The sequence below is a fragment of the Lycium barbarum genome, chromosome 9 (assembly GCF_019175385.1).
Source record: "Lycium barbarum isolate Lr01 chromosome 9, ASM1917538v2, whole genome shotgun sequence".
Classification (NCBI taxonomy): domain Eukaryota; kingdom Viridiplantae; phylum Streptophyta; class Magnoliopsida; order Solanales; family Solanaceae; genus Lycium; species Lycium barbarum.
In genome coordinates this window covers 29,839,981-29,865,262 of record NC_083345.1, presented here as the reverse complement: position 1 = coordinate 29,865,262, position 25,282 = coordinate 29,839,981, and the positions used below count along the sequence as shown (strand labels likewise).

The following is a 25,282-nucleotide window of genomic DNA, read 5'->3' as shown; positions in this document are numbered from 1 at the left end:
TATGGAAACCTTTACGAAGCCATAGTATCAGAATCATGCCTTTAGAAGCTCAATAAGATTATAAGGATCACGAAATTCGTGGACTTCTAGAATTTGCGGAACCAATGATATTATGAGTACGATACAAAGATTTATAACGAAAGGATCATGCCTTTAGAAAGAAGGGGACTAGCCTTAACATACCTGGAAGATAATTCTTGACTTCCAACTTACTTCCCGTTTTGCAACTCTCTTAAGAATTATTCGTAGCCTCGTAATCTACATATATAACCATTCATAATATCATTAGGATCATCGTCATACGCTCGTCTTAAACACTTAATGAAAGTCCTTTTAGATTCTGTCGAAATTCGGGCAGCATTTCCCCTGTTTATGTGCCTAGCCCGAAATTTCAATTCAACAACCAACAACATCGACAACAATACCAGTAGTAGTAACATCATTTCCAACACCAACATATGCCATACAACAGCCCACTCACTGTTGTCCAAATTTCTCAACCAACCAACTTGGGGTACGACTAATTAATAACTTTATTTCCGTAAAGAAGCCGAAATTAATACCAACAACATCAATAACAACATCCTTAACATTCTACAAGATGAACAGATACTTATATTATCCAAAATTCTCTTCAAGCCTCGATCCATAATTCAACAACATCAACACAACAAACTATAACTCTATTCTTGCAATTATTCCTTAATCAAACTTGATAAAGAGAGAGATTTGAAGATTCATACCTTGTTTTTATGAAAGTAGCTAAATCTTCAACATTTTCTTGTTCCCATGCTCCTCTAACTCCAAACGAAATTATATTCGTGACTATGCGTTGCCCGGACTTCGATTAGTACTTCGTAGCTTGAAATTTTTGCTCAAAATCTTCACTTTTATGTGAGATTAAGAGCCCTTTTTAATGGCTGGATTTTCTGGAACATTGTAGCATTTTTTATGATGAAAATGGGGGTTTTTAGCCCTTTTATAGTGGGTGGGCCGACGGTACTGTACTGTAGCAGTCCTGTTTTTGCGTTGACAGCTCAGTTTGTAACGTCTATAATTCTCTACTCCAATGTCCTATCGACGAGCGGTTTGCTGCATTACAAACTAGACTCGACGAACTTCATTTTAGAATTTTGAAACACCTTAAAACTCCAGATATATATGGAGATATACCCCTCCAAAGTTTACTAGAAATCTGTCCAACATTTCTCAAATTTTCGTCAAACTTATTTTCTTCAATTTGCTTGATCTCGAAATCTTCCGAAACTCTCCATACATGATATTTATCATTTATTATACTTGATAATGGCCATGTTCTTGTGTTTCAAAATAGTCTTTCCCGATTACGACTTACGAGATCATAATCATCCTTTACTTAAACAATATACTTGATAATGCCTCGTTCCTCATACTCCAAAGTTGTTTTACCTAGTCGTAACTCGACATACTTACATTCAAATTTAACCAGTGCTTCTCCGAGGTACGGGGTGTAACAAAAGCATCACACAAACTTTATTTACATAATTATGGAAACATAACCATAACTATTATAGCTAATAGTAACAACATGGATGAAAATATCTAAACTATTACGGAACCATCACCAATCAGATGATCTATTTTTCCTTCAGGGAGTTCAAAGAAATCTGCCACATCTAGATGCATGGGCTTAACATTATCTTCAGAAATTAAATTTGATTCGGCATTCTTCTCTTCCTTTTTGAGGAAGGTTTGATAAAGCTCAACTAGATGCTTTGGCGTACGACAGGTACGTGACCAGTGCCCCTTTCCTCCACATCAGTAGCATTTATTTTATGAATCTTTCTTTTTGCACAGCTTCATGCTTTTCATCCTTCCTTTTACGGTGCTGGTGGTGAAGGGTATTATTTAGTGCAAGACGAGAATCATGATTAAAATTTCTTTCTCGACCACGGCCATGACCACGACTGGGGCCACAACCTCTTCCATGCCTAGAATGGCGAAAATTTGTCGCATTCACTTCAGGGAATGGGGTAGTACCAGTAGGTCGGCTTTCATGCTTTTTCATTAATAATTCATTATGTTGTTTGGCCACTAGAAGATGTGAGATTAGATCGGAATATTTCTTGAACTTCATCTCTTGGTATTGCTGCTGCAGGAGCATACTCGAGGTAGGAAAAGTGGAGAATGTTTTCTCCAGCATATCATGATCAGTGATATTTTCACCACGTAATTTCAACTGAGAAACAATTTTAAACATGACAGAATTATACACTCAAATAGATTTAAAATCTTGTATCCTCATATGGATCCAATCAAAACGTGCTTGTGGAAGCACAACCATCTTCAGGTGGTCATATCTATCTTTTAAATTATTCCACAACATAAGAGGATCTTTAATAGTGATATATTCCATTTTCAAGCTCTCATCAAGGTGATGGCGAAGAAATATCATTGCCTTGGCACAGTCTTGATTCCATGCCTGATTTTTATCCTTGATGGTGTTTGCTAGACCCATCACATCAAGATGAATTTCGGCATCAAGTACCCAAGACAGGTAGCTTTTGCCAGATATATCTAAGGCAACAAATTCACGTTTAGAAAGATTTGCCATTAATTAAGAAAAAAGAAAGTCAATACCTTCGAGGATTTCAAAGTATTTTCTCAAGATGGCATAATCTCGTGCTGATAACGTGTTATAAATAAAGACTATGAATGAGTTAACAACTTGGTGGCCACACATACTTGGTGGGCAAGTATTCTTGGTGCCCAATGTGATGGACATCCAACTTACAACAAAGATAATCTTATGAGAAAACTTTGAAATTTTCTTGCTCGGTTTATTTTATGTACTTTAGTTTGACTAATACTCCTGTATAGTGTTAGAAAAGTAAATTTTTTTTATTGAATTTTATGATCCTAAATTAAAGATGCATGTACGTGCACTAAAATGTTCCTAAATCTGGTTATCTTAAATATGCGATGTGGATTATTAGATGTAAAAATTTACTACATATAAAAAGAATTTATCTTTTTAAAACAGATTAAAAAAAAAAACTTAAAATTTGAAACAGAGAAGCAACAATTGTAGAAAGATTATTTTGTCAAAGGGTCGACTAGTACGAGGTAGCAACCGCGGGTTTGCCCCTGGTTTTGCAGTCGTTCCTTCAATTTTAAATACTACAGTAGTAAAATTTTACACTTTGTTATGTCAACTCGAGTTAGCGACCTTTATTCCATAAAATAAGAAATTTACACTCCATAAAAGTTGCACATGATCGACTTAAGTTTTTTTCTTTTATAGTTTATAAATTATAATATAGACCCCCCTTTACATATTCAATAATATAATAATAATAACAACAATCAAAATCAAAAGTCAAACTTCTTGGCCCATGTTTTGTTTTGCTTTTATTTTTAATACAAACAAGTATTGAACACATTCAAAAAAATTCCCTCTTCTTTTAGCATTACTGAGAACTCTATCTGAACGTAAATTCATACTTTTTTTTTTCTTATCCAATCTCCGGTGTCCACTCTGGGAGATACAACGCTTCTTGCAAAGATGACTCATTCTTCCAAGACCCTGATTAAAAAGGAAAAAAGAACCTGCGACCGGTCGACCACCATGACTATTACCGATATAAATTCATATTTTTAATGAAACTCCACTTGCATATTAAATTATAATTCCATTTGAAATCTCTACCAGTTTGAACTGAAATTTAAGTTGGATCATTACTTTAACTTCTAAATATTCTATTTTTGGATTCAACTTATATTTTTGGTAAACACACAAACGGAGGGAAAATGGAAAAATAAACCGAAAATAATTGTCTCTCCCTCCAAAAATTACAATTGGCCCTCCAGCTTCTCTTACCTCGAAAACATAAAAACGAAAAATGTGTCAAAAAGTGAATATACATACCCCCCCCCCCCCCCGCTCTCTTTCTAAACAGACATTACTCCTAAAACCCAGAACAACTCTTTTCTCTCACTAAAACCCAAAGTCGCTCCTAAATTAATATTTTTATTGTAACAGTTGTTTTCTATGATGTTGATGATCCACAGATTTCATGGTCCTGAAAAACTTTCTTGGTGAGACTTCATTTTTTTTTTTTTTTTTTTAAAATCAGTGTTCTAATTTTTGGTACTGTTTTAGGGGTTTTTGTAGTTCTTGATTTCATGAGTTTTGTGGTGTAAAACCTAATTTTAGCTAAAAAAAAATAAATCAAGATGGAAGAGTGTAGTAAAGAGAAACATGGGTTGGATTTGAATAGGGATCCAGTTGAGCAAATGGAGTCTACTTTGACTATTACTGACTTAAGTTCTAGACAAGATCTTGATTTGAATGAGTCTATTAAAGATGTATGCGAAAATAATGATGGTGGGTGTGAAAATAATGATGGTGGGTGTGAAAATGAGCCTAATAAAGGTATCATTGGTGATGTTGACTCTGATAAGGTTAAGGGAAGTGTTGGTCAAGTTGTCGAGGAGGAGAAGGTTCCGGATGAGAATCGAGTGGAAGTTGTTGTTAAGAAGCGTCGAGGGAGGAAAAAGAAAGTGGTGGTTTCAACAAAGGATGAAACTTTGTGTCGTTTGGAGCTCGAGAGAAAGGATTTGTCTGAGTTGAGTCCTTCAGGAGAAAGAAATTGTGACAAAGTGATTAAATTTGAGGACAATGTAGCTGCTGATGGTAACGGTGAGCCACGTGGAAAGGGTGATGTCGCTAAGGGCAAAGGGCGGAGAGGGAGGAAAAAGAAGGAGGTGAAGGATTCAAGAAAGGATGATGTTTCTCATGACTCGGTATCTCTTAAGGAAGATTGGATTGATGCGAGTACCCAAGTGCAAGTTGATAAAAGCAATGCTAAAGGCGAGAATACGTCTGGCAGGAGAGGCAGTGAAAGGAAAAGAATTAAAGTGGATTATGCTGAATATCACGATGATGATTTCACTGACGAGGAACAAATTGATGCCAGTGGTGATGAATGCAAGATTAAGCCTGGGAAGAGACGCAGAGGGAGGAAAAGAAAGAAAGCGGAGGGTATTGAGTGTCCTGATAATGATCAAGTGAAAAGACAGAAGGTGAACACAGCGCTTTCTTTGGGTCCGTTTAAAAGGGTCTTGAGGTCCCAGACAGTGGCAGTTGTTGATGGTGAGAAGCATGTTCATAGAGTGAAGGATGTAGGTGGGTCCAGTAAAAAAATAGAGAACAAAATTGATCCTTCTGACAAAATACTTAAGACAAGGGTAAACGATAATGCAGTCCCGAAAAAGAGGGGGAGGCCAAAGTTGAAGGGCCGTCGTGGAAGACCTCCAAAGATGCAAGGCAGAAATGAAATTTCCAGTCCGATGAGTAGCCAAAAAGATAAATTGAGGGATCCCAAGAGAGGCACGAATTATGAAAAAGCAGATGGTCTTGTTAGGGGTTCAAAGCAGCTAAAGGCGAATCAGACAAATGCTGTGGAAGAGGTGGTCAACATCAAAAAGGAGATGGCTTCTGGGTATGAGGAAGACACTGATCAAGCAAATGCCGAAGCTAATAATGATCGTCCTGGAGATGGTCGAAACAAAAGGCTCAGCAGTGATCCACATCATGCGAAGAAAAGTAAATTGAAAGGAAACAAGCCTGAGGTGATGGAGTCGGGTCTTAGGGAACAAAAACAGGCAATTAGAAATCAGATAATCGATATGCTTGTGAAGGCAGGTTGGACTATTGAGTACAGGCAGAGGGCAACGAGAAAGTATGCTGATGCAATTTTTTATGATCCTGAAGGAAGGCAACATTGGTCAGTCACTTTGGCATACAAGAGGCTCAAAAAGAAAGTTGAATCTGGAGAAGCTGACGATAAGACCAATTCTGCATTTACTCCTATCGCGGAGGAGGTATTCAGCACACTTTTCAGGTGTAGGAAAGAAAAAGAGAACAATGGAAAGAAGAAGCAAAAGGATGATGGAAGTAAAATGAGCAAGAAAATGACCAAACTGAAGCTATCCAAGAAGCAATCTGCCAAAAATAAGCAAGAAAATGACCATAAAGGAAGTGTTGGCTCCAAAACAGGAGTACGGAGGAAAAAGTTGCGACCAAATACGGAAGATGGACATCGCAGAAAGCCTGCTCTATTGGCACGTAGCTCTCAGGGAGGGGTTGATTCAGATGGTGATGAGTTTATACTGTATGATGGGAAGCGCACTCTTCTAGCGTGGATGATTGAGTTAGGGGTTATTCAATCTGATTCTCAGGTGCACTACATTTATGGCGGAAGAAAAAAAGTGAAGCATGAAGGAAAGATCAAGGGAGATGGAATTTGTTGTGGCTGTTGTGGTGAGACATTGAAGCTTACTGATTTTGAATCCCATGCTGGAAGTAAGCTAGGTACGCCATTTGAGAATGTGTTTCTGCAGTCAGGACAGTCTCTTTTGCAATGTCTAGTAGACTCGTGGAATAAGCAGAAAGAAATGGATCGTATTGCATTTCATTCTGTGGATATTGTTGGTGATGACCCCAATGATGATACATGCAACATTTGTGGAGATGGGGGTGACTTGATATGTTGTGATAGTTGCCCCTCAACATTCCACCAGAGCTGCTTAGATATTCAAGTAAGACACATCTTCTTCTAGCTTTTTATTTCTGTGTTTTCTTTCCTTTGTATCGGCTTAGTTTATTTCAATCTATGTTCAAAGAATATGATAATATTCTCTTCTCACGTCTGTTAATCCTGAATAGAGTACAGTGCTTTTTTTCTTCTTCAATACTTCTAGAGAATTTAAGTTTTAGGTCATATGTGTTAGAATCACTCTATTAATTGGTTTCCTAGTAGATATTTTGTATAGGTTTGTGCCATACCGCTTCCAGGTTCGATTTGGGTTTAAAAGGAAACAGAGAACCTTGTAGCCCCTTTTAACCAATATGCATAGCAAAATCCCCTTAATGCCATTCTTACCTAAAATTTAGAGTTTTGCATTTTGGAATAACATTTTTAGCATGTTGTTTAGTTGGACGTGATATGGTGTAACCTGTTAATGAAACCATCCATGAGGTTCGAGGTTTGGATCACCACTGGAACAAGTGGAAAATGACCACTGTTCTCTTGGATAGGGTAGAATGGTTTACCATATAAAGAGATTAAAATAGAATGTAAGCAGTAGAAAGATTGAGATCTGCTCATGGTGTTATATTGTATATTCGTTTGTTTGTTCAAGAAGATAAAAATTAGTAGTCACTGTATGGCTTGAATTTTTGTTCAGCAGCTACAATCTGGGTTTCATATTGATAAGAAAAAAGTATTGCCTCAATTCCAGCTGTACTCTTAAGTCATGGATGTTGGTTGTAAGAATGAGAAAAAATAGGTTTCTGGACGACCTATTAGATGGCGGGGTAAATTCTCTAATAGACGGCTGGGTAAAACAATAGTCTCATTTCAAATTGTAATCTCTGGTTCTCTCATAAGCTCTCCCAACTTACTCCTAAAATTTGAGCAAAAGTATGTCTTACTGTTTTCGAATGTGTTGCAGAAGTTACCTTCTGGAGATTGGAGATGTGTTTATTGCTCATGCAAATTCTGTGGGACAGTTGTCAGAAACTCCTCAGAGAATGATGATCGGGATGGCATGCTAGTCTCTGAATTGTTAACATGTCATTTGTGTGAGGGAAAATGTATATTTCGAATCCTCTTCTGTTAATTATTTTTTGCTCTAAATTTGTAAAATGAATTGGATGAACTCGACAAATATATCTGCTTTGACTTCTGCAGTCCATTTGCCTTGTGTCCCTGGTGACGGTGCTAAGGATTTTGATTCTAAAGATCTATCATTTTGCGGAAAGGGATGCCAGAAGGTATTGCACTTGTCCAATTAGATAGATTGCAGTTTCTGCAACTTCTAGATCACATTGTTTCTAGCCTTGAAGAAGTTGTTCAGTTCATTTATCTGTCACATGCACTTGATGAAATCTGTTGAAAAAGAAGAGAGAAGTTCCCAAATCGCCAATGCCAATCGCTAATCCTCTGATTTATTAGTGTGTGGAGTACAATGTAACTAATATAATGTTTATCCCACTGTGAGTGATGATGTATCACTTGATCCATGACCATGCTATAAGCTGGAATTCTATCTAGAACTTTCTTCCTCAGACTAAGAGTAAATTATACAACAACAACAACAACATCATACCCAGTGAAATCCCACAAAGTGGGGTACTAAGAGTAAACTATATCTATACAATGCGCGCGCGCGCACACACACACACACATATCTGAGTTTCTATGCACTGAAATAATCTTACACGTTTTTCAACAGATTTTTGAGGGCCTGCATTTGCTTCTTGGTGTAACGTACAACTTAGATGAAGGATTTTGCTGGAGACTTCTTCGACATCGTGATTTTGGCAGGGATACAAATTTGACTGATGATCTAGTAGACATTGAATGCAATTGCAAGTTAGCTGTTGCTTTCTCCATTATGAATGAGTGTTTTGTGCCCATTGTTGACCAGCGAAGTAAAATCAATGTAATTCAGAGTGTTGTTTATAGCTGCGGGTGAGCATCTCTGAAGCTTGTGATAATATGTTCTCATGAATTTATGTTAAAGCGACAGCATAACCAATTTGTTGCTATAATGAATTTTTCTATTCAGGCATGCTTTGTCTGTGTGAGTAATGCCATTTTTAGAATTCCATATAGAGTTTGTTTCTTCTGTCAGTTCTAAATATGAAGTGTGGAATGTGTGTGTGTTGATTTTTGGATTACAGAGTCTGCGGTCCAGATGGCTTTAGAACAACTAGTAATTCCCTTGCTCAAGTTAAAAGCTTTTAATTTTCTTTTTTTCTCGTTTTCTCAGATCATCAGGACATGTCAATGGTATTGATGTGAGATTATTTTTTGTTGTTCCCACTGAAAATGCTACTTTTTCTTTTTCAATGGATTCTAAATTTTGATTCTATTTTTTTTGTATTATATTCTTCTGAAAAGTTATCCATTTTTTAATACTACAGTTTCCTGTACACTAAATGATCCCAGTGATGGTGTACACGGTTGATGCTTAAGGAACTTATCTTTCTTCGTCTAGTTGATATATAAATTTATCTTTATTTTCCTCTTTTGATACCAGGTCAAACTTTACGCGGCTGAACTACAATGGGTTCTATACTATTGTTCTGGAGAAGGGTGATGAACTTATCTCTGCTGCATCCATAAGGTGAATGTTAGTTGAGCTTTTTAGTCTTCCTTGGGAGTATTTCCTACTCATAGTGATCATGATTCTGTATTGTGTCTATGTGCTTCATGACCAAAGCATATTGTTTTTTTGGCCCCCCTCCCAAATCCACTGTCTAGTAGTCAACAGTGACTCTGTCTCACTTTTGCTCCCATAATGACTCCAACCCAACCTCATGGTTGGAGGTGGAGGGTCCTTTCCACTACATAAATGGTGAAGAAGTGGACCTGAATTGTGGTGGCATTTTAGCATCAGTTGAAGGATCAAGTGAATTACTATAACTGAATCTGTTAACTTGGAACCTGCAACATTTTAGAACCAAAAAACTGGGTGTTGCAGCTCTAGCTCTGAGCATCGTAGGTCCCAGAACTGGACGGCTCAACACCCTGAAATGGACGCCTCAACGTCGTGTGCATATTAATAGACAGAAACCGTAGCCTCAGCGCTTAGTTTTTGAGCGTTGCGGCTCCGGCATTGGACCTTCAACATCCAAAACTAGTTACATCAATACCAGAAAAGTTCTGCTTCTTTTCTTGTTCATTGTTTTTTGTCTCTATGGAAGTTTAAGCATCTTAGTTACTATTCTCTACATATAAATATGTGTACATCTTTATAGAGGTCATACCCAGATGTGATCCTTTCCAGATGAACGGTTCCAATAAAGATACTGTGTGATAATATGATCTAGGCTATCCTTGCTCCAGACTTCTTGGTTACTGCATTTGGTTTGTTTCTGGCTAGTTGGTTTGTTGTGAATAATTGAAATACTACTTTTGCTTAGCTAGCTATCTGGAGACACTTGAATGGACATTTTGCAGCTGTAATATAAGCAATTCTTGTCCTTCTTGAATAGTCGATATAGAATGAGTGCTATGGTTTTGCCACAAGGTTGTGACTGATATAGGTGAAAGTTAAAAGTGATTCAAACAGCCAAAATACCTAGTTTATTTTATTCGACATTTAATTATCATCCCAGACGATTATAAAGTTGGCCACAAGGAATAGTTGTATGCTGTGATATTTTTGTCCTTTGGTGGATGGCAGGAAAGAGCAGCATAATCTTTTATAATATAAGCTATATGTTTGCCCCTCTTCTGGTGAATATCTAGTTATTTTACTTGGAAATTAAGTGCGTGTGAAGGATTGCTTACTCTTGCTGAACTATTTGTGGCAATAATCTAAGTTCATATCTAAAAACACCGGGCTGAATTGACTGACAGGCTGGCATCCTTGTCTAGCCCAGAATATAAAGCCAGGCACATGAGATACAGGTTCTCCATAAAGGGGTATAATATACTAGTTTTTAATATCGGCGCTAATGCTTTTGATGTGTTCCAAACCGACGTCTGATGATGTGGCCATCTCTTAATGTGCTTATTTTTTCTTTTTTGGCCATAACTCCTGTTGTGCTTAATGGATTCTGGAGAAATTTGCAGTAGTGGTATTTAGTATTATTTTAGTTCGACTCTCCTTTCGATTCAAGGATTGTGATAATAACACCTCTAAGTGATTCTACTCTATATGTAGGATTCACGGGAATCAGGTTGCTGAGATGCCATTTATTGGAACCAGATATGTGTATCGTCGTCAAGGAATGTGCCGTCGGCTTCTCACAGCAATTGAAACGGTATGAATATGTAATAAGCTGGTTTGATACTTCTGATGTATTTAAAGTTGCATGCTACTTCTTATAAAAAAAGAAGTTGCATTGCAGTTCTCTCCCTACACTTAGTATTTATTTAAGTTTTGTATACTCTATAGCATTCTTTTCAATAGACCGACGTGATAGAACTATTTGCTGGATATCTATAGATGAAAGGATTTTTTTTTTTAAAAGAAGTAGTAGATTCTTGTACTCATATAATGTTTCGAAAATTGGCTCTTTACCTTCGGAAGCTAAGATGTTTTGTCTTCGAGTCTCTTAGGAAATGTGAGATTTGGATTTATTTCATTTAATGTTTGAATTTTGTTGTTTGTGATTTTAGATTCCTAAATATATTAATCTTTAGTGAAACTACATATTTGTCCCTTAAACTTGTCACGAAAAGTCTCTTGCACATTAAACTTAGGGGGTGCCCGCTTACCCTTAATCATGTTCAAAGTGGACCTAACATGTAAAACCAATTTCACGGTGTGAGGCGTTGTCACTGCGAGCCTACATGTGGAAATCCACATATATTTTCCACATTCATTGCCCAAAACCTCTCTTCTTCTCTCCATTTTCCATCACACTACTACCATACCCGTGGAGCTCTTCACTTATTTTTCACGCCATCTCTATGTAATTAGGCAACCCCAAGAACACCATAACCAACCACCACCACTACATGAGAAATCAGTCGCCGCCCCCACCAACACCAGCAGCTCCTCCGCCATCTTAAAGATTTCCGTCACTTATTTTGCTTTACCTGTTGCTCCTTGCATGCCTATATTCATTCTTTTGCCACATTAGCTCTTGGGGTTGGTATTTGGTTCATTACAAACAAGATCGGGGGTACGAGATGCTCACAAAGTTTAGGTGTGTAAAGGGTTTTCGAGAAAAGTTTGGGGGACAAAATATGTATTTTCACTGATCTTAATTTGAAAATCTAAGGCTGTCGGAGCTTGGTGATTCTTTAGTCTTTTTTTTTCCTTTCTAATTTGATTGTGTTTGGGTTAGCCTGCGTGCACCTTGACTATTCCACCCGGTACTTGCTACCTCTCACCAGCACTAATATGACTTTCAAGGCTTAGGTGGATGAAAAGAATTCACTTATCATTTTTGTATCTATTGAGATTAGGACCCTAGTCTCCCATGATTTTCGTCTCACTTCATTGACCCTTGATCCTACTCGTGGGTGCTTCTTTAAGTAACTTCAAACTGGATTTAGCATGGGAAGATAAAAATGTGCCTTACTGGTTTTGCGGGGAATGATTTACCTCTTATCTTTCCTTAATTATCGTTCTCTAACATCAGATGCTGTTAGGCTTAACCTATTGTGAAGACCTGAATGTCCCCTAGAATAAACTTTTTTATAACAAACTATTCTTTCTGTCCCATTTTATGTAGCTTTTTCAATGACCTTCAGGATCAAGATGTTAATTTGACTTGCATATATTTTTTCTTTTGATGAAGTAAGATGTTTCATTAGAAAAGCATCAAGTAGATGCATAATTACAGGGGCGTAATTACAGATAGGCAAAAATACAAAAGAGAATTGCAGGCCCCTATACATTGATTCCTTCTAAAGTTAGAGTACTGATAAAATCTAAAAACTGTTCAGTATTAGATACTGGGGACAACATTGTCCAGCAAAAAAGATTAACTAAGCGTTTGACTTTAAGAGCTTGAACAGGAATTGAGGTATCATCAAAACATATCTTGTTCTCTCAGTCCAAATACACCAAAAAATTTCAGCAGGAATCATATTCCAGACCTTTCTGATGGTCTTATCAACTATCCATAAACTCCAAGACATGTGGGCTTCTCTCACCCAGCTTAACTGAAAAATACATAGGAACATGTTCCAAAGGTCATAAGCTAATGGGCAATGCAGAAAGAGGTGGTTAACTGTCTCCTTAGTGCTCTTGCAGAAATAACTTATGTTGTCCAACTGGAAGCATTTTCTATTCAGATTAACCAGAGTTAAGACTTGCATTCTTTAGTATAACTCAGCTGAAACATTTAATCTTCATAGGCAGTTTAGTCTTCCATACTAGCTTCCATGGCCATATATCAGGCAATTGATTATGACAACATAGTTGCCTATAGCATTCTTTCACTGTGAATGTGCCTTTGTTTCCTCAGCTCAACTTGTCTGGTGCACTTTCATCAATGTTGTGAGCTTCCACTTTTGCTAACATTTCCATCAAACTCCCAATTTCCCAATCCTGTAGAAACCTTCTGAAATGCACATCCCAACTGTTGTTGATCCTGTTTTGAGCAATTGAGGAATCCTTGTCTCTGGCAATGTTGAAGAGGCTGGGGTATTCCTCCATGAGAGATGTATTGTTGAGCCATCTATCCTTCCAAAACTTAATATGAACACCATCACCAGGTTTGATGTGGATTCCATGAGAAAACTCAGAACCCAGCTTACTGATATACTTCCATGGCCCAACTCCATAAGGTAAAAGTACAGTATTAGAGTATGATCACCTTCTTCCAGAGACTTCCATCATCTGAGCCAAACCTCCAAAGCCATTTCAGGAGTAAGGAATTGTTATGAATTGCCAAATCTTTGAATCCTAGGCCTTCATTGCACTTTGGGAGCAATACTTTGCCCCATTTTACCAAATGAAATTTGTGAGTGCTGCTATGCCCTTCCCATAGAAATTTTCTCCTGATCTTGTCCAGCTTATCTAGCACCTTCTTGGGAATGGGGAATAAGGACATGAGGTAGGTTGGTATACTATCAAGAACACTAATGGTAAGTGTGAGTCTTCCTCCCAATGAGAGATATTGATTTGCCAGCTGGAAAACCCTTTTTCAAATTTCTCCACCACCCCATTCCATATATCACGACACTTGAATTTGACACCCAATGGTAGGCCCAAATAAGTGCTAGGAAATGATCCTATACTGCACCCCAAAATACCTGCCAGCTCCTCCATGTTAAGAACATCATTAACTTGATAAATTATACTTTTCAACATGTTGATGTGCAGTGTCATCAGCATACAGTAAATGTGAGATAGTCATTGTGTTTCCTGTATTTGTGCCCACACTAAATCCCTGTAACCATTGCCGCTGTGTAGCTTTTTCCAGCATCTTGCTTAGACCTTCCATGGCCAAGATGAACAAGAAAGGTGAGAGTGGATCTCCTTGCCTGATTCCTTTCTGTGGAGAGGAAAAACCCACAGGCCCTTTGTTTATCAGGATTGAATATTTGACTGTGGAGATGCAATATTTGATCCATTTAAGTCATTTTGCCCCAAATCCCATCTTCTTCATAATAGAGGTCATGTAAGACCAATTAATCTTGTCAAAAGCCTTCTCTAAATCAAGTTTGCACATGATCCCAGGGGTTCCTGTTTTAATCCTCCAATCCAAAACTTCATTAGCATTTAAGGCTGCATCAGTTATCTTTCTTCCCTTGATGAAGGCATTTTGGTGACTGGAAACCAGCTTCCCAATTACCTTCTTCAACCTTTCTGCTAAAAGTTTGGCCACTATTTTATAAACAGTACCAATGAGACTTATTGGCCTGAAGTCCCTCGTTTCCATAGCACCAGTCTTTTTAGGGATCAAGGAGATGAATGTGGCATTGCATGATCTCACCATATAATTGTGTTGGTGAAAGTGACTGATGGCACCCATGATTTCTGGCTTTATGAACTCCCAGGATTTTTGAAAGAATGGCCATTGTGAAGCCATCTTGCCCTGGGGCTTTATCAGGTGCAAAAGACTGAATGACTGCATGAACTTCTTCTTCCTCAAAGGCAACTTCTAGTCCCTCACTGTCTTCCACAGAAATTCTAGCAACGTCCTCAAAGTTGGTGGTTGGCCTCCATTCTTCAGTTTCTTTGTATAGCTCTTGGTAATAGTTCAGTATTTTCCCCTTGATCAAATCTTTGTCCTCTGTAATAACATCGCCAATTTTGAGCTTATCAATAGAGTTGAACCTCCTATGTGAGTTGGCCAGGGAGTGAAAATATTTGGTATTTTTGTCCCCATCTTTCAACCAAAGGCATCTTGATTTTTGTCTCCAGCAGGCTAGTAAACTTATGTTTTTCTAGCTGAGATGGAACCCTGGTTTCTGTTGCCTGCTCTAAGATAGCTAGTTCTTCAAGAGCCTTGCATCTCTTTGTTTCAAATCTGCCATAAACCTCTTTATTCCACTTGGAAAGGTCTTTCTTCAAGTTTCTCTATTTTTGAGTTAGCACAAAATCTGGGGTGCCGCTAACTGAATAATTCTGCCCCCATCCTCTCATTATGTCAAGGAACCCCTCATGTTATAGTACGGCAGAAAATAGTAAGGTAATAGTTGAAATTTAGGTCGATAGAGGAAAATATCACATCAAAGTTAAAAATTTAATATATTTAATCAAATGGAATTATTAAAAATTGTGAATGGTGTATTATTTGGAATGAAATGGTATCAAACATTTTGGAATACCCTAAAAGGAATGTGTATCTCATAAATTATGAAGGACAGTACTTTTAATCAATTAGTTGTTCGTTTTGCTCCCACAATTTTATCTAACAAGTTTTTATATTTTTTCGGTTTGCATATATATTTTCCAGGTTTTCGTTGATTTTTATTAAATAGTTTTATTCTGTTACTATACTTCTATTTGAAAAATATAACTCCCTCCATCGTAGAAAAAGAATGACATATTACTTTTTGGGAAGGCGGACAATTCTTTTTGATGATGATATTTCAAGAATTTTGTAAAATTTATATGTAGTGTCTAAATTTACAAGTTTTTCAAAATATGAAGAAATCAAAATTGCTTGAAAAGAAGTTGGAAACTTGACTATTTCATTATTTAAACAACAGTACTGGAAATATGATAGTTTTGAGTTCTAAACAATGTATATACTAAAATAGATTTAGAATTTGAACGGACTTTCGTTCAGAAAAGTCCTTTATTCAATTCTATTTTTTTTTCATTGGAGGTAGATACTTGATGACAAAGTTGTGTAGAGTTGATATATTTTTCGAATTATTTCTATAAATAAAAGGTCATATTTGTTTGATCACTTGTAATCTTCCTTAAAAACCTCTTCCAAATAATTTTGTGAATAATGAATCTCTAATATTTTTTCCTTCTAATGCTACAAGTCTACAACTTATCTTTAAATGTTTAGGATCTCAGGTTTGGTAAAGAATCAGCTGTTGACATATAGGTCCATCACTTGGCCAAGACTAATTATGTTATGGAAGTCTGAAAACAGGGTAGATGTATGCAAGTCTTGAAAACCAAAGGGGAGCGAACCTCGGGGGAGGTTAATGCAATAAAACCTTCGAGTTTTGCATATGAACTTGTTTAGGTGTTTACAACCATTATTGGAGTTGAGGCCTAAAATCAGGTCCAGTTCTAGTATACTGTTGTACGTTCTGAAATCCAAACTTATTAGAAATATATCTGTTTATCCATCGCTATTTACAGTTCAAGATGAGTCCTTGCAGCAAAACCTTCTCCAATGGAGCTGATTGATCTTACAATTTGAACTTCTTAACATTGTCAGTGCTCTTTTAAGCAGTGTATGAGTTTGGGTTCTACTTGTAACCTATTCCTGTAAAGCTGAGTCGATCTATAAGATCTTCCCTAACATAGTGAAGGTACCACACGTCCGCACCAATAAGAACCATCATTATCTGTCTCCTTCTTCCTCCCTTCTGCCTTATATTTTCTTACTAGTTTTAGCCTAAGTGCGTTGCACGTGTCAATAGACTATAAATTCTATACAAAAAGTTTTTTTTTTTTGTAAAATATTAATGAACGTCAAAATAGATGCAACATTCATTTAAATGACAAATAATGCTGTATTTAATGCGTCTAACCTAATATCTCTTTATAGGTACGATTAAATTAAATTGAGTTTAAAGTAAAAAGGTAACATTTTAAAAATTCAAAACGAAGATAAAATAAGGTTAAAGCATTCCTAAATATCTGTTTGATAAAATGCACAGTTCCGAAACAGTTTTCCTTTTTAATAAGGTATTCTCCTCTTTTATTTACGTTAGGAGATTTTAGAACTGAAAATAATTTGATTCCTTCTCGAAAAGATAGTTAACTTATCGCCTCCTTTTCTTTTACTAAGATAACTAAATTATTAAATAATTCAATTAGATGTTGAAGTAGGAAGTCTCAAAATCGTACACCACCACGAAAGGGAGTAATTGATAGTAGAATCTCTCCACCTTTAGTAAGAAGTTTTAGGTTCAAGCCCTAGAAATTGAGAAAATTCTGATAGGGAGTACTTCCCTGTAATAGACCCCACACGATGGAAAAAACATATAAGACTATATTTGGTCATATTTGTAGCAACTATTACCAAAATGAAAAACTTTTCATGAAATTTAAGTGATAAATGTTAGATCAAACAGTAGATATTTTAACAGCTATTGACTGGTTGTAATTTAGTAGAAATAGGAAGGCAATGTAAGCTGTAATACTTTTGAAAGGGAACTACATATTTGGATGTAGTTATACCTGTGGCTGTGGATATATAGATTAACTGTTACCATTCTCAAAAAAATAAAAAATTAGTGATAGAATATATCAAGTACTGGGGTAAGAATAGAAGCTCAATTGAGGCTAAGGATAGAAGTTAAGACTCATAAAAGGCAAGATCCTCACATTCGGTTAGTTTTTTTTTTTTTTTTAAACCAAAAGGCCTTGTAGAGTACTAACGTTACCTGAAATTTTGTAATTTGCCGCTTGTGGCCACTGGCCACTGTAAATTAATATTTTGTGCGTGGGATTCGATATGTTGCTCGGACTCTTCACTTTCGGTGCCGCACCCGTGTCGACATGACATGGGTGTGTCCGTACCCGATCTGGTCAACCAATTTGGGGTACTTTGACCGAAATCGAGGGAGAAATTCCGGACAAATTCAATGATTTCTGTAATAAAAACAAAAGTACCTTGCATATAGAAATTTCTATGTCACTCCTTGTCCTTTTATCTCCTTGCGAGATTCTCCTCTTGATCAATATTTTCTCAAGTTTTCCTCATAATATCTCTTAATTTAGGTTTTATAACTCTACTTTTAGATATTTGAGTTACTTTTTGCCGAATCCCCGTACCCGTATCCATACCTGGATCCATATCCCCGAATCTTATACTTTAGATCATGAACGATCCGACCTCTAGATCCGCACCCGTGTCGGACACCCACACCCGAGTCCGAGCAACTTTCGAATGACTCTAGAACTTCAATTGGAAGAATGAGTGGTATCGGAAGTGCATAAAATTTATATAATTATGATAAATTAACATGTGTATATATCTGTAAATTTTATATTTAATGTTGAATATGGGTGGAAAAAAGGACCAGTTGGAAACTGATAAAGTTGCAAAATCTAAAAAAAAATGATGATGCCAATATACTGAACAAAGGATAAAGCAATGTAAAACTTAATGCCCGAATCCTAAAAGAAAAAGGGAAAAAAAAAATCCAAAACCAAAAAATAGAACTATAGATTTTACTTACTTTTGTCTCCAATGTTTGGGAAGAACGGTAACAATTTAACAGAAAATAAATACTAAGCAAAAACAATTTACATTTTGCAGTGGAAGAAGCTGTGTGTGAGACAAATATCTAAATACAAGTTTAATACACGGTAGGATTCATATAAGGAAAGATTTGATGACCAAAATTTTAAGCTGATTTTAAAATTCTAAATATTAGGACAATAATTGAATGACTATTTTGTCCAGTGTAAACATTGTTTCCAATCAAATCAAATAAAAGGATGCTCGCAGCGGTCATCGGACATTGACGAAGTCTTGTATATAGTAGTAACGACATTAAGCCAGTGATTATTGTTGAAGCAGACACATGGACCACTTCTGCTTATATGTTGTGTAAGATTTTGTCTTATTCAGAAACATTCACAAAGTAACTGAATTAGAAAAAAAGAGGATAAAGAATAAAACTATGTGCTATACAGTACAATGTGCAAAATGAATGACTCAGTCTGTTGAAAGAAAGTGATTCCCAGGTCCCAAATAAATGAATAATGAACACCGGATGGATCGTAATACGAACTAATTCAGGAAAATTACATTGGCTTCACTCTTGAGAAGTGAAAAAAAGGTGCAATACCTACCATCAAATACTATGGAAATAGTAAGCCCCTCATAGACAGATTCTCATCATAAATGTGTTTCTATTTAGTTAGACCATGATGAGAATGAGTAGAAGACCTTGACTAGCTTGAAAAGCAGTTAACTTCATCAAAAATATACAGGCATTGATGAATGTAAAATAATAATAAAGTTTTCATAAGATAAAGGTGCATTGTACCTGCAAATTAGGACTCTTTAAATAAGGAAAAATTTAATAGCTGAATTTTTTAGTTATCATTAAAATCCTATGCAGAAGGATCTCTATTCCTTGGGGAAATAACTTAAAACTCAACCAAGCGCACCATTCAACCCTTTTGGAGTGTGGATGCCAAACAGATAATATAATATTTAGTTTTACGGAACAACCATGAGTCCGAGTGCACCGTAATTTAGGCCTAAATCCGCCCCTGATCCTGATCCTATGTATTAGAAAATTTGCCAAAGCTATAAAAATCAAATAAAGTTTCATTCTTCATAGCCGTCCCCGGTTCATTTGCCTCTAATGATTGCTGAAGCCTGCATAGCATGAACAAAGACTCAACTTACCAGTTTTCAAAAAATAGCATGAAAAAAGACTTCAATATATCGTCTGATCAACGCATATAGTGTTTTTTACTCATAAAACAGAAATGCAGCATTTATAGTAAATTTAATTTACTGTACCAATATACAGCCAAATATTTATTATGTGTTCAGACTTTCTAATAAAATCAAGACAAATTACAGTAAGAGATTCACTTATACCAAATCAGATGAGAAACTTTATAAATTTCAAATAAGAAATTTTGTTCTATTCTTTTACTGAATCTGATTTGGATTTCACAATAACTCAATCAAATCTCATCCCTCTCCGTATGACGAATTACGTGTGAATTTAACAAAATAACATTTATCTTGATGTGTGAAATAAACATAAAAAATAGAAACAAATGCAAAAATGATGAATATGAGAATATGGAAAATTAGAGAAAAAAAAAGATGTTACGTAAAACATTAGATCGCACATCAAGATAATAAAAATATAAGTTGGAGTTAAAAAGATGTAAGTGAAAACAAAGAGAAAGAAGAAGGTATCAATGTGATGTAATGGATATCAACATCTCCTTTATGCAAAACAATTAGATTCCCATATTACCTCGTAAAGGAATTGGAGTTATTAGAAGTTCATAAAATTCAATTCTACTACTCAGCATTATTGCCCTGGTAGAATTAATAACCTTAAATATTAGGGCTTTCGTGTTCAAATAATGAAAGGTTTAATAACAAACAATTTAGCTTATTTTAAAGTTTTAACTATTAGGTAAAAATTTGAGGAAAATAGTAAATCTATTGTACAGTCTTTTAATGAAGGCAAAAAGTTCAACCAACATTTCTAAGGGCCTTCATGCTTTTAATATAGTATAGACTGGATTTCAAGTTCCCGTTATAGTCACCAAGGCCAAAATATAATCTGGATCACAACAAAACGTAATTCGGATCTTTGGCTGGCAGTACATGTGACAAACTTTTGTTAATCAAAAAAATAATCTGGATCACAGTATACAGATTTGGTGTCAATGTCATTAGGTAGAGGAACAGAGGTGAAGCAGCTATATTTGTGACACCACGGGATGTAACAGATGTTATCATACATGGAAGCCTATGTTATTTGAATGGAAATGTGGAGTTGATTGATCTACATGTGTTTTTTAGTGCTCTGGAGCCAAAAAGTATTTGTTCTTCAGCAGCTACCTGAGACTTTCTTCTTGAAACTCTTGTCAGGCTCTTTGTTCTCTTGGTGTTGAGAAGCTGGTTATACCTGCTATAACAGAACTTAATGAAACATGGACGAAGGTTTTTGGTTTCAAACCCCTTGAAAAATCAAAGAGACAGGAAATGAAGTACATGAGTATGTTAGTGTTCCCTGGCACGGATATGTTACAGAAGCCTCTATTGAAGGATCAGTTCAGTGAAGGCCAAGTTACTTCAACAGGTATCTGATATATGTTGATACTGTACTTGTTTATCCGTATTCTATCCATCTTTGCAAGTTCTTTGCTTCTCATGATGCCTTACTAAATTGAACTAACAAATCAGCTTCAATATGTGCCTGAGAGCTGGAATTCGTGAAGTAATAAGCTATTTTTTCAGGGTCCAATGCTGATGCTTTCTCTGAAGTCAAACTCAACCAAGATGACAAAGGTCCTATTTTACCTGTAGAATCAAGTCTTGATATAGGTGATGGCATCTTAAATGATACGTCCGATTGCCAAAACAGTCTTCCTTGTCATGCGTCTGAAGCTGATGCTCATGAAACTGAAAAGACAGCTAATTGCTCTTCTGCACAACATGGGATGAAGATTTATCAACATTGTGTGAGTGGGATGGAAGGCAAACCACTGATTTCTTCTCCTGTGGCACCTATATCAACAATTCATGAGGAGAAAGCCATTCACAGTTTGGAAGATAGTAAAGAAGCTGCCAGTTGTCTGCGTAAAAGAGAAGTTGAGTGTCTGAATAATGACTCCGATTCCCTTGATAAGGGTTGCCAGGAGACATCTCCTGTATATTGGGAAGATAGAAATGCACGTCACACACTTGAAGTTCCTGCAGGAAAGGATTCAATTGCTTCAAGTGAAATGACTTCTGATATGATATGCGATTCCAGTGGTTCAATTAAAGCTATTCCCCAGGCATCTCATCAGATAGAAAAAGTTATGGGTTGTTCAGATCTACCCGTTCCTAATGGCTATATTTGTGATAAAACATCTACCTCCGGCTTGTCTTGCTTGAACTCTCCTTTGGCAAGCCAAGAAACTTCCCATGAAATCATGAGAAGTAACATCAATGACCATAAAGAAGTTTCTGTGGGTGCTCATGTTTTGTCCCTTGATTCAAAGTCTCTCCAAGATGTAGCTCAATTGTCTGCAAAATCCACCGAGGAACTGGTGTCTTGTTCATCTTAGTGGTTTGTGTGATTTTGAACCCTGAGGCAGTATAAGTTCCTGTGACGCTCCTGTGGTGCTAATATGTAAGTTCATTTCTATTGGCTTTGGACTTTTCCCTTCCCTTAAACGTTACACTTGGTTTTAATGAGCAACCAATGGTGTATGATTTGTTTAGTTTTTTTCTATTTGTCTCCTTTTCCTCTTTTAGGGGCCTTTGTGGTTTGTATTTTTTGATCTTACCTGTGAAGCTATGTTGCCTAATCTTTAAGCTATTTAACATGTTAGCGAACCATAAGATGAGTTCTTTTCTGCAATGATCCAATTATTTACCTTGTTGGAATATCGTATACTTCAAATAGTAGCATATTTATTGGAATATGTGAGAAAGGCCTCTCTTCGACATGAATGGCTCTTTAGTTTTTTCCCTCCAAGTGGTCCACATGATGGCTTGGGTCAAAATGTCCAAATCTCTCCTCTAGCCTGTTCGGCAAAGCTTCTAGGAAGCCAAAAATGTTTATTTTAGAGAGTTGAGGTGTTTGACCAAGGTTTTAGCAAAAAATAAGTGCTTCTGAGTAGTAACAGAATTTGCTTTTCAAAAGCTGAAAAAGTAGCCTTTCCGTAAAAGCAATTTTGGGACATTTACCAACACAAATTGCTGCTCTAATATTGAGAAAAGTGCTCTTCAAATTGATTAGCCAAACACAAACTGCTACTCTTCAAAATTACCTTTTCGAAAAGCACTTCTGACAAAAACACTTTTTAGAATAAGCATATTTTGGAAGTTTAGCAAACAGGCTATTCTTTAGCTCCTCTCATTTCCCAGCATTGAAATAGTTGCTTAGTACTTTCTTCAAAAAGTGTAACAGCTTTGGACTAATCGACTCAAAGCAACTCCCAAAATCTATGAATGAAACGATTTGATAGAAACTATTAAATAATCTCTGCTTGTCGTAGCGATTTAAATGCCCAGGCAAATAAGTTGAAGGCTGTGACCAGATAAAACCAAAGTTTGAGATATGTGTTTTACTCGTCGTCCAGATTATTGCTAATTAGGCGATTTTTGGTACTTTATCAAAAAATGAATTTAGACTATTGTTGGCATGTGCTTCTCTGAACGTCGCAGGTTACTGTGGTACTTGGCCTTTTTGTCTTTAAGTGTCATGGTTATTCTGTTTCACATTGCCAAGTCTGTTGTTCCAACAGATTGTTGATTTCTGAAGTTTAACTTTGAGCTCTGAATTTCTGTTTCTGTTGCAGGTATGTTCTGTAGATTTTGAAGATGTAACATGCTAATCTTAATCTTTTATTGAGCAACAACTGACAAAGCCAAGTGTATATTCCTCGAAGTAATTACTGACATGAACATATTCGGTGCAATGGTTTTTGAGTAGCTCTATTTTGGCTGAAAGTTGTAGATGTTTCCTACATGGCAGCGGATGAATGAGTATTGATTACAGACGGTCTGACCTACAGACTGAATTTGGATGTGTATAACTAGGTGTAGATGTAGGTTTTTTTGAGGTATGTATTTTCTGTCCTTTTAAAGCTCTTGGTTCGCTATTATTAGATAACCACCTTACACAACTTATTGAACAATGAGACCAATCCTTTTGCGTCTTGCTCAGTAGTATCATTTGTATGGTAGTAGTTTCACTTGCATTGCAGCTTTTCCCTTTATCCTTTATCCTCTTTGTCTTTTTCTCTCTGCCATCACTCAACTCGTGTGGGATTTGTTTTTGTCCCGAGTAAATTTATGACCGTCCTTCCGTTTGGAATTTCTTACTGGAGAAATAGTGCAACATTGTCAGTAATATAGTTGAGAAGTTTTAGATTTGCCATTGGTCATAGAGGAAGGCGGGAGATAGTGTGATGGTTGGTTTGACTGAATAACTGTGGTACTGCAGTATTGCTAGGGTATGAGAACAAGCGAGAAGTGGGTAGTTTGGGGAAGGAAAACAAGTAAAAATGGATGACTTCAAATGTGATATTGCTTCCCTTTTTCACGGTTACTCGAGACTGTTAAGATAGCTGGTTAGGATTGGTACAGGTACCAATGCAATAATTAACTTGATGGTATTGTTATCCTGCTGAGTGAGTCGTCTAAATCTCTAAGCTCGACTTGAGTTACAAGTCAAACTTACTATCTTGTGAACCTATTTGGCTAGCGTGTGTCCCTATTGATGATTCTAAGTTTATAATTAATGTCAATGAAGTATCCAAAGAATATATTTGTTGAGAAAAATGCAAAATGAGATTTCAAGTGATTTATTTTGGCGGTATTAAAAGTGATTGGAGTATTTGTTTTTAGAAGTTAGTCTATAGTAAGTCACTGGGAACTTTTTCGGTTCATTAAGCAACATCTATGTTTGAGTTTCGTCCTAATTGTTACCCAACTTCTATAGGTTTCACTTTCTGTGTCTGCTGTTTTCTTGAAGGCTGCTGTGTAGTTATTAGAATATTTAATATTGGATCTTCTATTCTTTCTTTTTCTTGGTTTATTACCAATGTTATCTGTTTTTAACCTCTTGCAACTCTACTAAGGTCATATTAGTGGCAGTAAGGTTAATCATCTAACTCTTATCCTACTCTTAATTTTTCTTCAGCTCAACTGTAGAGAACCTGCAGAAACTGCACAGGAATTGAGTATAGAATGTTTTGGAATCCCGTGTACATTTTGTAGATGGTATCGTAGTAACTTTTGGTGCGCCGAATCCTAATTGTATGTTGTTAACAGTACTGTCAGTACAAGGATTTGGTGTTTTGATGTCAGTTGACATGCAGCGCTTTTGATTGAAAGTGAGTTGCTTTTTTGTGTTGCTGTGATATATTGAACTTTTCTATTATGATCAATTCCAAATAGAATTTCCTCACTACAACTTGATTGAAAACAAGAAGTTTCTCACTAACAATAACAATGTGAATCCATACACTTGGACACTAGTTTTTTAGTTTATTCAACTATATCCAAACTCATTTGTCTCCTTTGAATAGACATATAGTAATTTTGATTGGATTGATCTGTCGAAGCAGGAGAAAATATACCTAGATGTTCGTGGATCATTGTTTTGTCAAAGCATCTTTCCATCTCCATTGGAAAAGAAAATAACATTTCAAATCTAGTTCTACTTTTGTATTGCTTTTATATTGTTTTTCTTTTTACCCATCTTTGTGTTTGACTCCGCGTAATCTTCTTCAAGATTGTTTTGATGTTTTGTGAGAATAGGGGCTTGATTTCCTTTGTTTTCAATATGTGATCTAGTTGTTTTCTATATATGTTCTAGTTCCCTATTAAGATCGTCTGCTTCATAAAATTTGAATCTTGTTATGCCAATAAAATAAATGATTTTTACTTGATCCTGCCCCACTCGTTCCTGAT

General features: G+C 36.3%; 1 protein-coding gene across 2 annotated transcripts; it reads left to right on the top strand.

Moving 5' to 3' along the window:
• Positions 1–3,911: 3,911 nt before the first annotated feature.
• LOC132610929 (uncharacterized) lies at positions 3,912–24,786 on the top strand. 2 transcript variants are annotated; one of them, XM_060325339.1, is made up of 10 exons: positions 3,912–6,582; positions 7,498–7,639; positions 7,737–7,819; positions 8,281–8,519; positions 9,091–9,177; positions 10,723–10,822; positions 20,741–20,951; positions 21,110–21,989; positions 23,164–23,427; positions 24,510–24,786. In XM_060325339.1, exons 1-8 carry the CDS (start codon positions 4,216–4,218, stop codon positions 21,922–21,924), a joined length of 4,044 nt encoding a protein of 1,347 aa, XP_060181322.1. In that variant the 5' UTR covers positions 3,912–4,215; the 3' UTR covers positions 21,925–21,989; positions 23,164–23,427; positions 24,510–24,786. The 2 variants fall into 2 exon arrangements, with proteins under 2 accessions (XP_060181322.1, XP_060181323.1); XM_060325340.1 differs by lacking the exon at positions 24,510–24,786 and having other exon boundaries at positions 23,164–23,590.
• The last annotated feature ends 496 nt before the right edge of the window (positions 24,787–25,282 follow it).

Bases quoted from the DNA above. Each gene is read 5' to 3' on its own strand.
- LOC132610929 (XM_060325339.1), top strand. From the start codon at position 4,216: ATGGAAGAGTGTAGTAAAGAGAAACATGGGTTGGATTTGAATAGGGAT. The intron at 7,820-8,280 runs GTATTGCACTTG...GTTTTTCAACAG, and splicing joins GCGGAAAGGGATGCCAGAAG to ATTTTTGAGGGCCTGCATTT. The intron at 9,178-10,722 runs GTGAATGTTAGT...CTCTATATGTAG, and splicing joins ATCTCTGCTGCATCCATAAG to GATTCACGGGAATCAGGTTG.